At 36.9% G+C, this 13,321-nt stretch overlaps 1 protein-coding gene across 4 annotated transcripts in view; it reads right to left on the bottom strand.

The window, feature by feature from the left end:
• Nucleotides 1–9,830, bottom strand: part of LOC126966054 (choline-phosphate cytidylyltransferase A-like) — a 55,680-nt gene extending 45,850 nt beyond the window's left edge. For 2 of the 4 annotated variants that reach the window (XM_050809926.1, XM_050809924.1), the window contains exon 1: nt 2,187–2,513. In XM_050809926.1, the coding sequence (XP_050665883.1) occupies nt 2,187–2,315 (129 nt within the window). In that variant the 5' untranslated portion in view covers nt 2,316–2,513. Of the gene's footprint in view, nt 1–2,186; nt 2,514–9,344 lie in introns of those variants that run through there. The other 2 variants (XM_050809925.1, XM_050809923.1) reach the window with 2 other exon arrangements.
• Nucleotides 9,831–13,321: the final 3,491 nt, after the last annotated feature.

The raw sequence follows: 13,321 nt of genomic DNA, 5'->3' as shown, positions 1-13,321 counted from the left end.
TACAAAAATAAACTTGGTATAAAGTAATAACTGAGAATAAACCAAGAATATGCAAAATGTTTACAAATATATTATATTTTGTTAATGATTGGTTTATTCGGACTTTTAACGTTTCCCGCGTTTACTTGTAAGGCTGCCTGACATTCGGTTAACATCAGAATTATCGTTGTATTGACGAAGGAAGGCGGCTAGATTATGGGTACCACAACAGCGCCTATTTCTGCCGTGAAGCAGTAATGTGTAAAAATTACTGTGTTTCGGTATGAAGGGCGCCGCAGCTAGTGAAATTACGGGCAAATGAGACTTAACATCTTACGTCTCAAGGTGACGAGCGCAATTGCAGTGCCGCTCACAATTTTTGGGTTTACAAGGACCCTGAGCGGCACAGCGTTGTAATGGGTAGGGCGTATCAATTACCATAATTTGAACGTCCTGCTCGTCTCGTTCCTTATTTTCATACAAAATAGTGTTCTCAGCGATATAGTCAACGTTCTGCATATACTGATATCAATCAATCAGGCATAGCTTTATACCTATATATATTATATATATGTTGGCCGGGACCGGGACTCAATGACGATGAATGAAGTAATTACTTAGAACAGTACGTGTATACAGGGTGTCCCAAAGTTTTGGGACATGAAGGGAAAGTACCTTAAATTTCGTAAATAGGGTATTTTACTGAAAGAAGACTATGTTATTTTTAAAAGTTAGTAATTCTGGATTCAAAGATCTTCTAAAAATTACTTGCCTTGTCTGGGACATGAAGGGAAAGTACCTTAAATTTCGTAAATAGGGTATTTTACTGAAAGAAGACTATGTTATTTTTAAAAGTTAGTAATTCTGGATTCAAAGATCTTCTAAAAATTACTTGCCTTGTCTGGGACTCGAACCGACTTAAATGTAAAAAATAAAAAAAAAAATAAAAATTGATAAGAAAATCAAAAGGCAGCGGACTCATTAAAAGATTTGCGATTTGCGTAAGGCAAGAGGGATCACATTTTGAGATTGATTAATTTACAAAAAAATACTTAATTCACCACTTTCTCACATCTACATATCATAAAAGTAGGGGTGTCTTTTTTACATTTAAGTCGGTTCGATTCCCAGACGAGGCAAGTAATTTATAGAAAATCTTTGAATGCAGAATTACTAACTTTTAAAAATAACATAAAGTCTTCTTTCAGTAAAATACCCTATCTTCGATATTTAAGGTACTTTCCCTTCATGTCCCATAACTTTGGGACACCTGTATACACGTACTGTTCTAAGTCATTACTTTTGATGGTTTCAGAGGGAAAATTAATTGAAAGAAAAAGTCTTAAAGCGCTCTATATCAAAGGAGTGAATAAAATCTAATTTCTTTTACTACATAATATGTTCTAGCTAGATTACTCATATTACAAAACAGTTGAATCAGTTTTAATGGAATTTTAAAGATACCATCAGCTTAGCCCAGCGAGTGATCCTGGTAGGTTTGGTATCATTGACCCAAGTTTTATTTTGTTTACTTTTTGTCAACGACAGTATAAAATAACGGTAATTATAATTAATGAAAACATTATTTTACATATGTAGCGACCAGGGGCGTGCATTGGTTTTCAAACAAGGTAGGCACTGTGGATCTAACTAGTCGCAGTTGAGCTTTGGAATAAGCAAAGATTGTTCCAAATATTGCTTACCGTAGGTATTTAGTATCTAGCGTAAGGAAACATTTAATGAGTGGATGTTTTTGAGTTTGGTAATAAAATAACGGAACCAAATTAAAATAAATTAACTTTAACACTATATTTATTTAGGTTTATAACGAGGTAGACACTGCCTAATTGCCTATATCATATGCACGCCCCTGGTACCTACCATATTTAATATATCGTAGCTACGTAGCTAGTGTAGAAGCCTCCCACTGGGACACTCTTTTGCACAGGAAGCCGGTTAGATTATGGCATGTGGGGGCGCCGTAGCTAGAGAAATTACTGGGCAAATGACACTTAACATCATATGCCTCAAGGTGACGAGCGCAATTGTAGTGCCGCTCAGAATTTTTGGGTTTTCCAAGAATCCTTAGCTGCATTGTAATGGGCGGAGCAAATTACTATAAGCTGAACGTCCTGCTCGTCTCGTCCATCTGGAGTTAGTAAAATTACTTAGAGCCAGTAACATGTGAGGCTGTGATCAGTACTCACAGTTTGCGGCATGACCGGTGCACCTGACTTCAAGTATCTGTTCTGTCTGTGTCCGTTGAGCGTGGTCTCTAACTTCCCATTACAGAGTCCATTAGCCACCGCGGTGGTCGTCATTGTTATAGACGACATACTAAATTACTATTCGGTTAACTTAAATTTTCACGAAACACTAAACTCCAATAAAAGTTTATCTCACTATTTTTTAAGACTTCGAGATCGGCTCAATAGGACTCGTTAATTGATTATTTTCAATTATTAAATTATCGTGTTGAATCTATTTAACATATTGTATTAGTAGGCGACACGACTGCACTCCGCGAAGGTTTAGCAGTGACTAACTTTTTACAAGTAGCGAAGTTCATATCGCTATTAGATGTATGCGGGTAGAGGTACAGTTGGGGGGGCGTTGGTCTTGGTGGCGCGACGTCGACGTGGAGGATTGGTCAGACACGCGACGCGCTATAGGCCACGAGCCGGGGCGGCCCACAGACCAAACAAATGAGCGATATAGGAAATACGCATCTATTGAATAAGTAATAGGTCGGCGAAAGTGTTATCGTATTGTATTCGTAACTACGAATTCGACCTTTTAATATCTTCGTAACCAGATATAGGTGTTAAAGTTAATGCATGTAACCTCAGAAGATATGCATACTTATTAGAGATACAATGTGCCACCATAAAATGAAAACTAGCGTGTTATTCACTTGTCTTTTGTAATGTCTTCTGTAATAAGGAAAAATACAAATGTAATACTTGAGATGTTGTTTTCTGTACATAATAAAATCGAGACGAATCTACTCGTAAGTGGTATATCTGACTGGTTACGAAGATATTAAAAGATCGAATTGTCCTGTCAGTTTACGGCCGTTTTCAATAACCTATCTATCCTTTGTTTACCTCACTATACGTAGACAAATCTATCATTTCACGCTTACTTACACTTCAATAACCTATTGACAGATAGCGTTGGACTATAACTATATTGGACATAACTATGGATAGATAAGATCTTCTCATTAAACGGTGATTGCAATATATCCGTAACTAGAGATACACAATTGAAAACGGCCGTTAGACTACACAATGTTGTACCAAAATTTCAAATTTAAATCGATATTTCATTCAATGAATAATTAATGTAGAGATTATTTTCACTGTTTATTCATCAGAATTTCTGTATTTAATTACATTTTTTTTTTGCAGAAAAGATAGTTTTTTGGAAACGAGCACACTTATCTAAACATTCGACGTGATTGTTAAAGCTCTATGACATCCTACAAGTTTTTTTTTCTAACAAATATGGATAGGTACTTCGCCCACGAAAGCCGTCCAAGTCGTAGTGTTGCTGACTTATTCATCCAGGTAACCAGCGTGTGATGGCTGTACGAATAGTATCAGCGTTTTTGGGAGACTGGTATCGTCTACGATCTGATAGATCATGTCTGAGCAAGATTACAGGCATATCGAGTCAGTTTCTCTAAAAAATTGTAACACTAACTATTCAATTGATTAATTGAAATTAATTACAGGCCACCCATATAGCCCAGAGGTTAGTGACCCTGGATATTGCGCTAGAAGTCCCGGGTTCGAATCCCAGTAGGTGCAAACATTGATATGATGATAGAATGTTTCAGAGTCATAGAATTCTATATTTGAATATATATCGTTGTCTTGCAACCCATAGTACAGGCTACGCTTAGTTTGGAACTAGATAATGTTTGTTAAAGTGTGTAATTGCAGAAGCGGCTCCGTGAGATTCAAGGATTCTATATTTATTTTGAGAGGAGGAGGACAAAGGAGCACTCGGCTCACAGAGATGACCAGAGGAATCACAAGAGCGTAGCCGACCTTATAAAGCGACGAAAAAACGGACATATGAATTATAAAACCTGCAACACATTTGTAGGTGGCGGGCGAGGACCGAACCGGAGGCACCGACGTTAAATTAGATTGGCGTGGAATGGCCGGAAAAACACATTTTGCCCTGTGCTTCTCCAGGGCATAAAAAGAATAGGGAAGACCCAGGCCGAAGTGTGTCGTAAGGGCATTTACCAGTGAGAGGCCACTTTTAGTGAGGATACCGGCTGGATTACTGGTACCACAACGGCGCCTTTTTCTGCCGTGGAGAATCAATGTTATGCATTATTGTGTGTCGGTATGAAGGGCGCCGAAGCTAGTGAAATTACCATGCAAATTCGTTAACACCTATCAAATACATACTCTTAACTTGGTGGTCTACTGAAACATGACATTGGCTGAGTTGTCGCCTTCCACAGAAGCCACTATACGAAAAATAGACTGTTTGGGAAGGATTAAAAACAGATAGAAATACTAATAAGTTTGTTTTGTATTGTCATGTCATTATATGATCACATTAAGTCTGCCCCTCGTGTGGTAATTGAAACTTGAAACATTAATAATCATTAAGCATTAATCATTAATTAAGCAATACCTTATAATATCCACAATTAACTGGCTTTTTTTCTAAGTAGTGTACTCATTAAGGTGTATTTAATTTGTACTTTAATGTTGTTATTACAGTCATTCAAATGCCGCGGATTAGTGAGTCTTTGTTTACCTCTAATTATAGATGAATTGGCTTCATGATATAGTAAACAACGTAATAAGTTAATGATGGCGCGCCACGCGAAAAGGAGAGCAATAGAATCGTAACAGACGTATTGTGATAGGAAAGTTACAGAAAATAGTGTTGATCTATCTATGATAGTGATGGACGATATAATAATAATAATAATATTGACACACTTTTTACACAAATTATCTTGCCCCAAGTTAAGCATATATAGCCTGTGTTATGGGTTACAAGAAAACCATATATTTAATACAATATACTTACTTAAACATACATAAATTCATATAAACATACATAAATACATTACATACGGGATTCGAACCCGGGACCTCTAGTTTAGTAGGTAGAATCGCTAACGACTCGGATATAAGACAGGGCTTTCAAAAATAGCTGACACAGTGAGTACTGTTATGTCATACACTTTTAAAATGAGGCCATGTCACTGATTTCTCAGTTCTGGCAAAATGCCTACAATTTTATTAAATCCCTCATACGATATGAGCGGGTAGAGACCGTCTCACGAAACAAGTCCCGCGGCATTAATTGTAATTAATTAATAATAATAATTATACAAATGATTTAAGCCAGACTTTGGCGAGACAACACGTCCTGAGGATGCCTCGTGTAGAGGCGAAACAAGTGTCGAATTGTTTTAAGAACAAATGTTGGCGGAATTGACACTAAAGAGAGCTTAAATCATTTGTATAATTATGGATTTCCGCAAAGTAACGCCTAATTCAATAAATTTTCAATAATTATAATAATAAATTCTTTATTGCCATACAAATAATTACAAATATAAAATTAACAATTATGCTACGCGATGAAACTAAAGGCATAAGGAAAAGGCTCAGCTTCACCTGACATGGAATCATGGATTTATGTTTCCATGCAGCGCTGTTTTTCAGCTATCCCCTCCTCCCTGAGGTGTTGAGCGGGAGTGGATGTAGTGTGGCTCCCCGATTACCTACTTAAGCTATCTTTTTTTATAAATGTTAAAAAAAAAAGTGTTCTGATTACCCTTGCAAGTGTATGTAAGTGTGTGTCTGTGTGTGTAATTAAGTTTTATTTTATAACTAGCTGACCCGGCAGACTTCGTACTGCCTCAATCGATAAATAAAATACCTAAACTTTTGTATAAAATAAACTTAAAACAAAATACAATACTTAGTACATTATTTTGATAAATCTCGTAGGGTTCAGCCTGTGTTTGCAATATAAGCGGAAAAAATGTTATTATTTACGACATCACTTTAGAAACCTCAAAAATAACAGTATTTGTCCACTATTTAATGGATGTTATTATACATATAAACCTTCCTCTTCAATCACTCTATCTATTAAAAAAAACCGCATCAAAATTCGTTGCGTAGGGCAGTAATATAGGGACAGAGAAAGCGAATTTGTTTTATACTATGTAGTGATTGATGTGTACTAATTAATTTAAGTAAAACAAAAAAAAAATAAATATTATCACGTATTGAGATCCTAGGGTAGTCAAAATCTGTAGAGACCACAGAGTATATAACCATGAGCTTAGCAATATTTCTCAGCATAAATGTAGTGTCGCATGTGAGAGAGACTGCTTTCGTGAGACGTATATACCACTAGCTGACCCGACAGATGTTGTTCTGTACATTATAAATGTAGCTAAGAATAATAATAAGTAGTAGTGATCTTCACAATCAAGAAAAACAAAATCCAATTGCTGATGTGATTGACTTTTTCTTGAAGATATCTCTAATCGATTGCAATCACGACCAAGGTTTGCTAGAATTTATTCATTCATTTCAGTATCTGGCAGTAGCGTTAACAACGAAAGGCTATTTTCAAAAGCTGGTCTGCTATATGAAGCCAAGCAGAGTCGCTATGCCAATGTGTTTAGTAATCACAGCTTCCCATATTCTCTTGCAACACTAGAGAAATCACAGGAGTGTTGCCGGCTGTTAAGGAAGGTGTATTCTTGAAGCTGACACATGTGATGTTGTCTCGGAAACACTGCACAAGGAAGCTCGAGAAACCGCACTAGTCTTTAGTATTATTAGAAGTAATGATACCAAATTAGGTATACTTGTTTGATAGTGACTAATGCCACACTCAGCAATTATATATATATTTCTTGTGTGCGTGTGTATGTCACTGAACTCCTCCTAGACGGCTGGACCGATTTTGATGAAATTTTTTGTGTGAGTTCAAAGGGATTCGAGGATGGTTTAGATTCACAATTGAACTACCTCCTAAATGGCTGGACAGATTTTGATGAAGTTTTTGGTCGTTCCAGTGAATTTGAGATTGGTGTGTGTCTTCAGGTGGATTCGAGAATGGTTTAGATTCACTATTGAACTACCTCCTAAACGGCTGGACCGATTTTTCAAATTTAAGACGTGTGTACAGTACAACGTCTGTTGGTCCCACTAGTATATATATATATATCCTACACTGGAAGCAAATAAACCAAGCCATCAACTACCTCGGAGTTCTGATTCGATTTTCTCAAGATGCTACAACTGTCATAAATATACTTATAGAAAGTGCATTTCATATGATTAATATGAATACTTAATTTATTCTAAAGTACCGACACATTGCAATTAAGCAAATAACTCGATGCTAATGATTTGCTCTGTTTTCACTATAAATCGCGATTAGCGTTTTTCTTTATAAAATAGGGGTAGTCGGATATTTCTTATCATTTCTTTATAATAAGTCATTCGTTTCATCAAACTCGTCTATTTTTGTTACTTTTTTTGTTCAATAATGAATACGACACTTAAGGCAGCAGCTCAAGCTGTAGCACTATTTCAAGCAGGCCTCCAAGGCCTCTCAGGTCGCTCCAAGATGCGAATCAGCAGATCTTCAGTGCAACGAGTTTACAGACCTAGAATACCTAGAGACTGGCGCATTTGATCTTCGTCCAGGTACAGACAGACTTAGGGCTGCATCTGACGGTGTCTTAACTTGGCATTTGTCACGCAGACTTTGTTGGACTTGAACAGTGTTGCTTATAGAAGAGGACCTGTAATGGTCTGTGACAGCATCTCGTTAACCACATGTAGAGTTGTTTTCATTAAACTTCTCATCGCTGCATTACTGAAAACCTCGCAGACCATGTGGTACCTTACACAGGATATAACGGACAGAATATGCAGTTGATGCATGATAATGCAAGGCCTGATGAAGCTCACATGGTAACCCAGTAAAAAATCTACTCTTATTTTAAAATCCTTAATAAACACTAAATAAATTAATAAATCCCAATGAATTTCTATATTACCTACATAAACAAACTTTATGTAGGTATAATTTTGATAGTTGTAAGTTTAATACTTTTTGATAAAATCAAATCACAGTTCCAAGCTAACAAGTGGCCCGGTTTATTTGCCTTCCAGTATTATATCTATACTATAGGCAACCCTTTAATAGTAGAACCACATTTTAACAATATTGCACAACTTCCAATTTTGTACAATAATATTATATGTTTGTGCCCCTTATATATTGAAAGGCCCCTCAGAAGTAAGTATATTATACAAATGATTTAAGTTTTCTTTAGTGTTAATTCTGCCAATATTATATCCGAGGCATCCTCAGGACGTGTTGTCTCGCCAAAATCTGGCGAGTTCGGCCAGGATGTCTCGTGTAGAGGCAAAACACGTGTCGAAATGTTTTAAAGACAAATATTGGCGGAATTAACACTAAAGAAAACTTAAATCATTTGTATAATTATGGATTTCCGCAATGTAACACCTAGTTCAATAGATTTTTTTAGTAAGTATAATACTTTTTAAAATGCTATGTGGACTTTTCAACAACACAATGCCTTAAGACTGTCCCTCATCTAGCTCAGATCTAAATCTTGTGGACTACAAATTATGGATAGTTTTGAGAGAATGTGGCCTGCTCTACTTGATTTTAAGTCTCATAATCCCACAGCAGAAAAAACACACACTTTTCCAAAAACATCTCATCAGTCCCATAGTACTTAATAATAAAACATCCTTTTTATATAATATAGATGGCAAAAATTGCTCCTAGGCCTATATATATTCATATAAATTTAAAAGAGGGATACCACCACTTTGTGTTGACTTTATGGTATGTATGTCATACAATATCATGGATGCCGCTGTTGAGGAGAGTTTCCAAGTTGGGCTTAATACCAAGACACCTTGATAGATAAAATATGAGGTTTGAGGGGTTACTGGAAGGCCTTCTGATACCTCAAAAGCAATCTGGGATTATCACCCACTAAACACCCCTACTCTCTTGTACCCGGTACTGTGAGACCACTAGCACTATTACTTGAAGACAGGAGTAATATTGAAAATAAGAATGAAATAATCTGAATCATTGAAATATACACAAAATAATTGCTCCAATAGGAATTGACAAGAAAGATAACAATGCTATTCTGAGGATATCAAAAATATACTATACATATCAAAGTTTCACTCTAAAAACACAAACATAATCATTGTGCATGCCTATGATTCTGAGAACGAATTGTTATAGCATGGCTATACCTGATATTCAAACATCATTTAGAAAAGTGTATTACTTACTTGACTCTGTACTGGAAATATTTGACTGCTAGTGCTACAGAAACTTGTGTCACTTCCATTCTTATCAACTTCTTTTTTTTCTAATAGCTTCTGGCTCATTTCCTTTTTTTCATCAACTTTAGATCGCTTTCGTGACATCATTGCATCGCACTGCGCCGGTTTAGTTGCAAGCAGTTACAATATTGATGTAGTATTTAAAATTTCAATTTTATAAGACACAAAGAGAGTAGAGATAATTTGCGACCGAATTATGACACTGAATTTAAAGATTCGAAATCAATTTTCTGAAGTTATTTTATATAATAACCTCGGCATGAACAAATGTCAAAGACGCAGATAAAAATTCAAAAATTTTAGAACTAGGAAATTGTAATGTTTTTAAAATATTATATTTTGTATTATTTAGTTTTCCTATTACCACATCAATAATGATAATATTAATTAGGAAATACGGCAGAAAAATTCGAAACAACAGACATGAGAATATTGAGCACAATATTGAGTAGGTACTAACTACTAGGTAGTAGGTACCTATTGACAAATCACAACACTCCAAGTTTATGACATCAGTGACAGCTGACCGATATTAAAGAGCATTGAGTACTGTACTGACCATACTTAGGGCCTAACTATTATTCTAAGGCCTAAGTAGAATTATTGAAGTAAAAACCCAATGACGTTCTATATATATAGACAATGCACCTCATACAAAATCAAAGCCGAAATATGCCATGCCACAAATGACACCATAATAAGCTTCGACTGCTATGTCTATACATTTCTGATGGTTTACTCCAGTTTTTAAAATTTTATTGGTCAAAAGGCAGCAATGTAAGCACTATTTCAGTCTCAGCTGCGTATTTCGAATTTGGAACCCGATTTGGACAGTGAAATCAGTGGGTTGCTATAAGTTTTACGTTCGCCAGTCTGTCCCTATTTTCTGATCAAGATTTGTTCAGTCGGAGGTTTTTTACGTTTTTAATCAAAAATAACAGTCATATCATAAAGAAGAAAGTTTGTATGTTTATTTTTGTCACTTCTTTACGTTTTTAAGGGATTTGGATTTAATAAGTTAAGGTAACCTTTAATGAGAGAAACTAATACTCAAATATAATATTTTTATACACAAAAAATAATTAGTTAAACTGTTTATATGTTAAGTTCCTTGAATTAAATAAAATTTGTCTTTTAGACTTAGATATCTTTTCCAGGTTATCTTTTTGCTAAATGTTGTGTAAGCGAACATAAACATATATTTGTAGGACAGCTTTTGTCAAATTTTAAATGTGGTTGAATAAAAAAAACTTAAACACTTAGGTGATGAAATATAAATATGCTTCATTGGTTTGTAAATTTCTTCACATCTCTCTCTTGCTACCAACTGGCGTCAATTCTCTTTCATTATCTCGCGTACGGGAAAGCTGAAAAATATTAGCTTTTACATATATGCAATGTACATTAGTATCAATGATCACTAGGTAACGATATTTCTTTGATAACGCGTAAATAGCACAAGTATGTAATTGTTCACGTATTGTAAGAACGGCGACAGAACATCACACAAAATACAATATTACTAAACATTGTTCAATAGGCCTTTAAAAAAAATTTTTAACAAAAAATAACCGACTCCATAAATAACAATAATCGTTACTAGAATTAGATTTATTAATTAGATTGTATAAAAATAATTATTTTTATACTTTTTAGTGCATATTATATCTATTGGTTTGGAATAGTGTTTTTGAAGACGGTTGTTTCTTTGTTATTTTTTATTTTATTTTATATCTTTTGTTAATCTGAACTACACTAACTAATAATTTGTCTAAATTTGTGTAGATCTACTAAATTTTGCAATGCAGCAATGAATGTAAGCGCATTGCAATTTCATTACAGACAGTTAGAAATTCTGCCACAGATCGCATTCTTACTGTTAGCCATTGAGAAGTTCCATTGATCATCATCATATTACACTACGACAAATATGATTATAACTACGTTAGTGTAGGTGACTCAAATATCCGGATAGCATACAAAAGATTCGGCCTAGTATCGTTAATTTGCTCCTAAGAAATGAAGACTTCCGTTACTTTGTTGTGGATCCCATAAGCATAGACTAATCAAACTATCACCAAACTACGAACTGCGAGAACACTTCTCTTAAAGCCGCGCCTAGTATCGGAATACTGGGTCTCAAAATCTCGAGCGATTGCCAATTCCGTGGCCATCTGGAGGGCAAAGCCAAATTGGCTTCGAAGAAGCGGGGCGTCATCAATAGAGCACGGCAATACTTCAAGCCGGCCCACATTCTAGCGCTCTACAAGCGCAGGTCCGGCCACATATGTAGTATTGCTGTCATATCTGGTCTGGTGCACCCCAGTATCTGCTCGATCCATTTGACCGCGTGCAACGTAGAGCAGGTCGAATTGTTGGGGACTCAGTGCTCTGTGAACGGCTGGATCACTTGGTGTTGCGTAGAGACGTCGCTTCATTGTGTGTCTTCTACCGCATTTATCACGGGGAGTGTTCCGAAGAGCTGTTTAACCTGATTCCTGCCGCCGAATTTCACCATCGCACGACACGCCACAAGTTAGGATATCATCCCCACCATCTGGATGTGTGGCGGTCCTCCACAGTGCGGTTTTCAAGAAGCTTTCTCCCTCGTACTACAAAGCTGTGGAATGAGCTTCCTTGTGCGGTGTTTCCGGGACGATACGACATGGGTACCTTCAAAAAAAGCGCGTACACCTTCCTTAAAGGCCGGCAACGCTCTTGTGATTCCTCTGGTGTGGCAAGAGAATGTGGGCGGCGGTAATCACTTAACACCAGGTGACCCGTACGCTCGTTTGTCCTCCTATTCCATAAAAAAAAAAACTACCTTCGAAGTATATCCCACGGCGTTCGCACTTAGAGCATTTCTTGATTCATACAATACCATCACATTAAAATTAATTTGTCAACTTGTCTATAGAGGGCACTGATTGATACAAAGACCCGCCTACACAGTAGGTTGCCGTCAATCGCCATGTTGTTTATTAATTTATTTGCCGCCATCACTTTGCTTTTTCATTATTGTTGTTGTTTGGTGTTCGTTTCGTGTTGATTATATACTGATTTCAGTTTGTTTCCTTAAAATGCAAAGAGCATAATAATGTAATAATAATAATTCCTTTATTTCAGGCTACAAGGCCCATAAAATAAATACATACCTTATAGTCTAACATACATATGATATCTAACTTAAATCTACGTCACATTTTCGCGGCGATGTGAGGCGCGGGTTCGGTAGCTTCCGGTGGTCGGCGACGTCCGCGATACTTGCGGAACACGACCCCCTTCGGCCACAGCTGCACGTCCAGGAAGGTTGATATGTGTTCTGTCGGGACGCGAACAACAAAAGAGTTGAAGTCTACTGCGTGACGCGTCACCAACTTTTCGACCCCCAACCGGAACCTTGTCTTCTCCACCAAGTACTGAACAATGTCGGAGGCCTTGGTGGTGTGGTGAAAGCGAGAGACGTAGATATACATCGCTGGGATAACGGGACGCAGGAGCTGGTTCTGTCCTATCGGTGCTGTGCCACATTGGTTATGACTAGGAGGTCTCCTCTTCTTCACCTCCACCTTAATGAAGCCATCCTTGTCGGTCAGACCTTTCGATACAGTTCGAGTGTCGAGTCGAATTACGCTGATTCAAAACTGGCTGGCGAAGCAATGCAAGCCCCACGTCGTGTGTTGATTTTATTAGCCTCTATTGACCTACTTACAACAGTATTGTTGCGCAAAGTCGCAACTTTAGCTTGCAGGTCCAGGTGATGGTGTTCTGAGATGCCTCTAATTTCAACACTACTTCTGCCAGGTCTGCCTTGAGGTTTGTGATGCCCTTCAGCAACTTGGTGACGTCGACATGGTCGAAGGTGACGGGCGGTAACTTGTTCAAGTTCCTTGCCACGAAAGACGGTACACTGTCAGGATCAG

The sequence above is a fragment of the Leptidea sinapis genome, chromosome 9, assembly GCF_905404315.1.
Source record: "Leptidea sinapis chromosome 9, ilLepSina1.1, whole genome shotgun sequence".
NCBI lineage: Eukaryota > Metazoa > Arthropoda > Insecta > Lepidoptera > Pieridae > Leptidea > Leptidea sinapis.
This window is presented reverse-complemented; position numbering and strand designations above follow the sequence as displayed.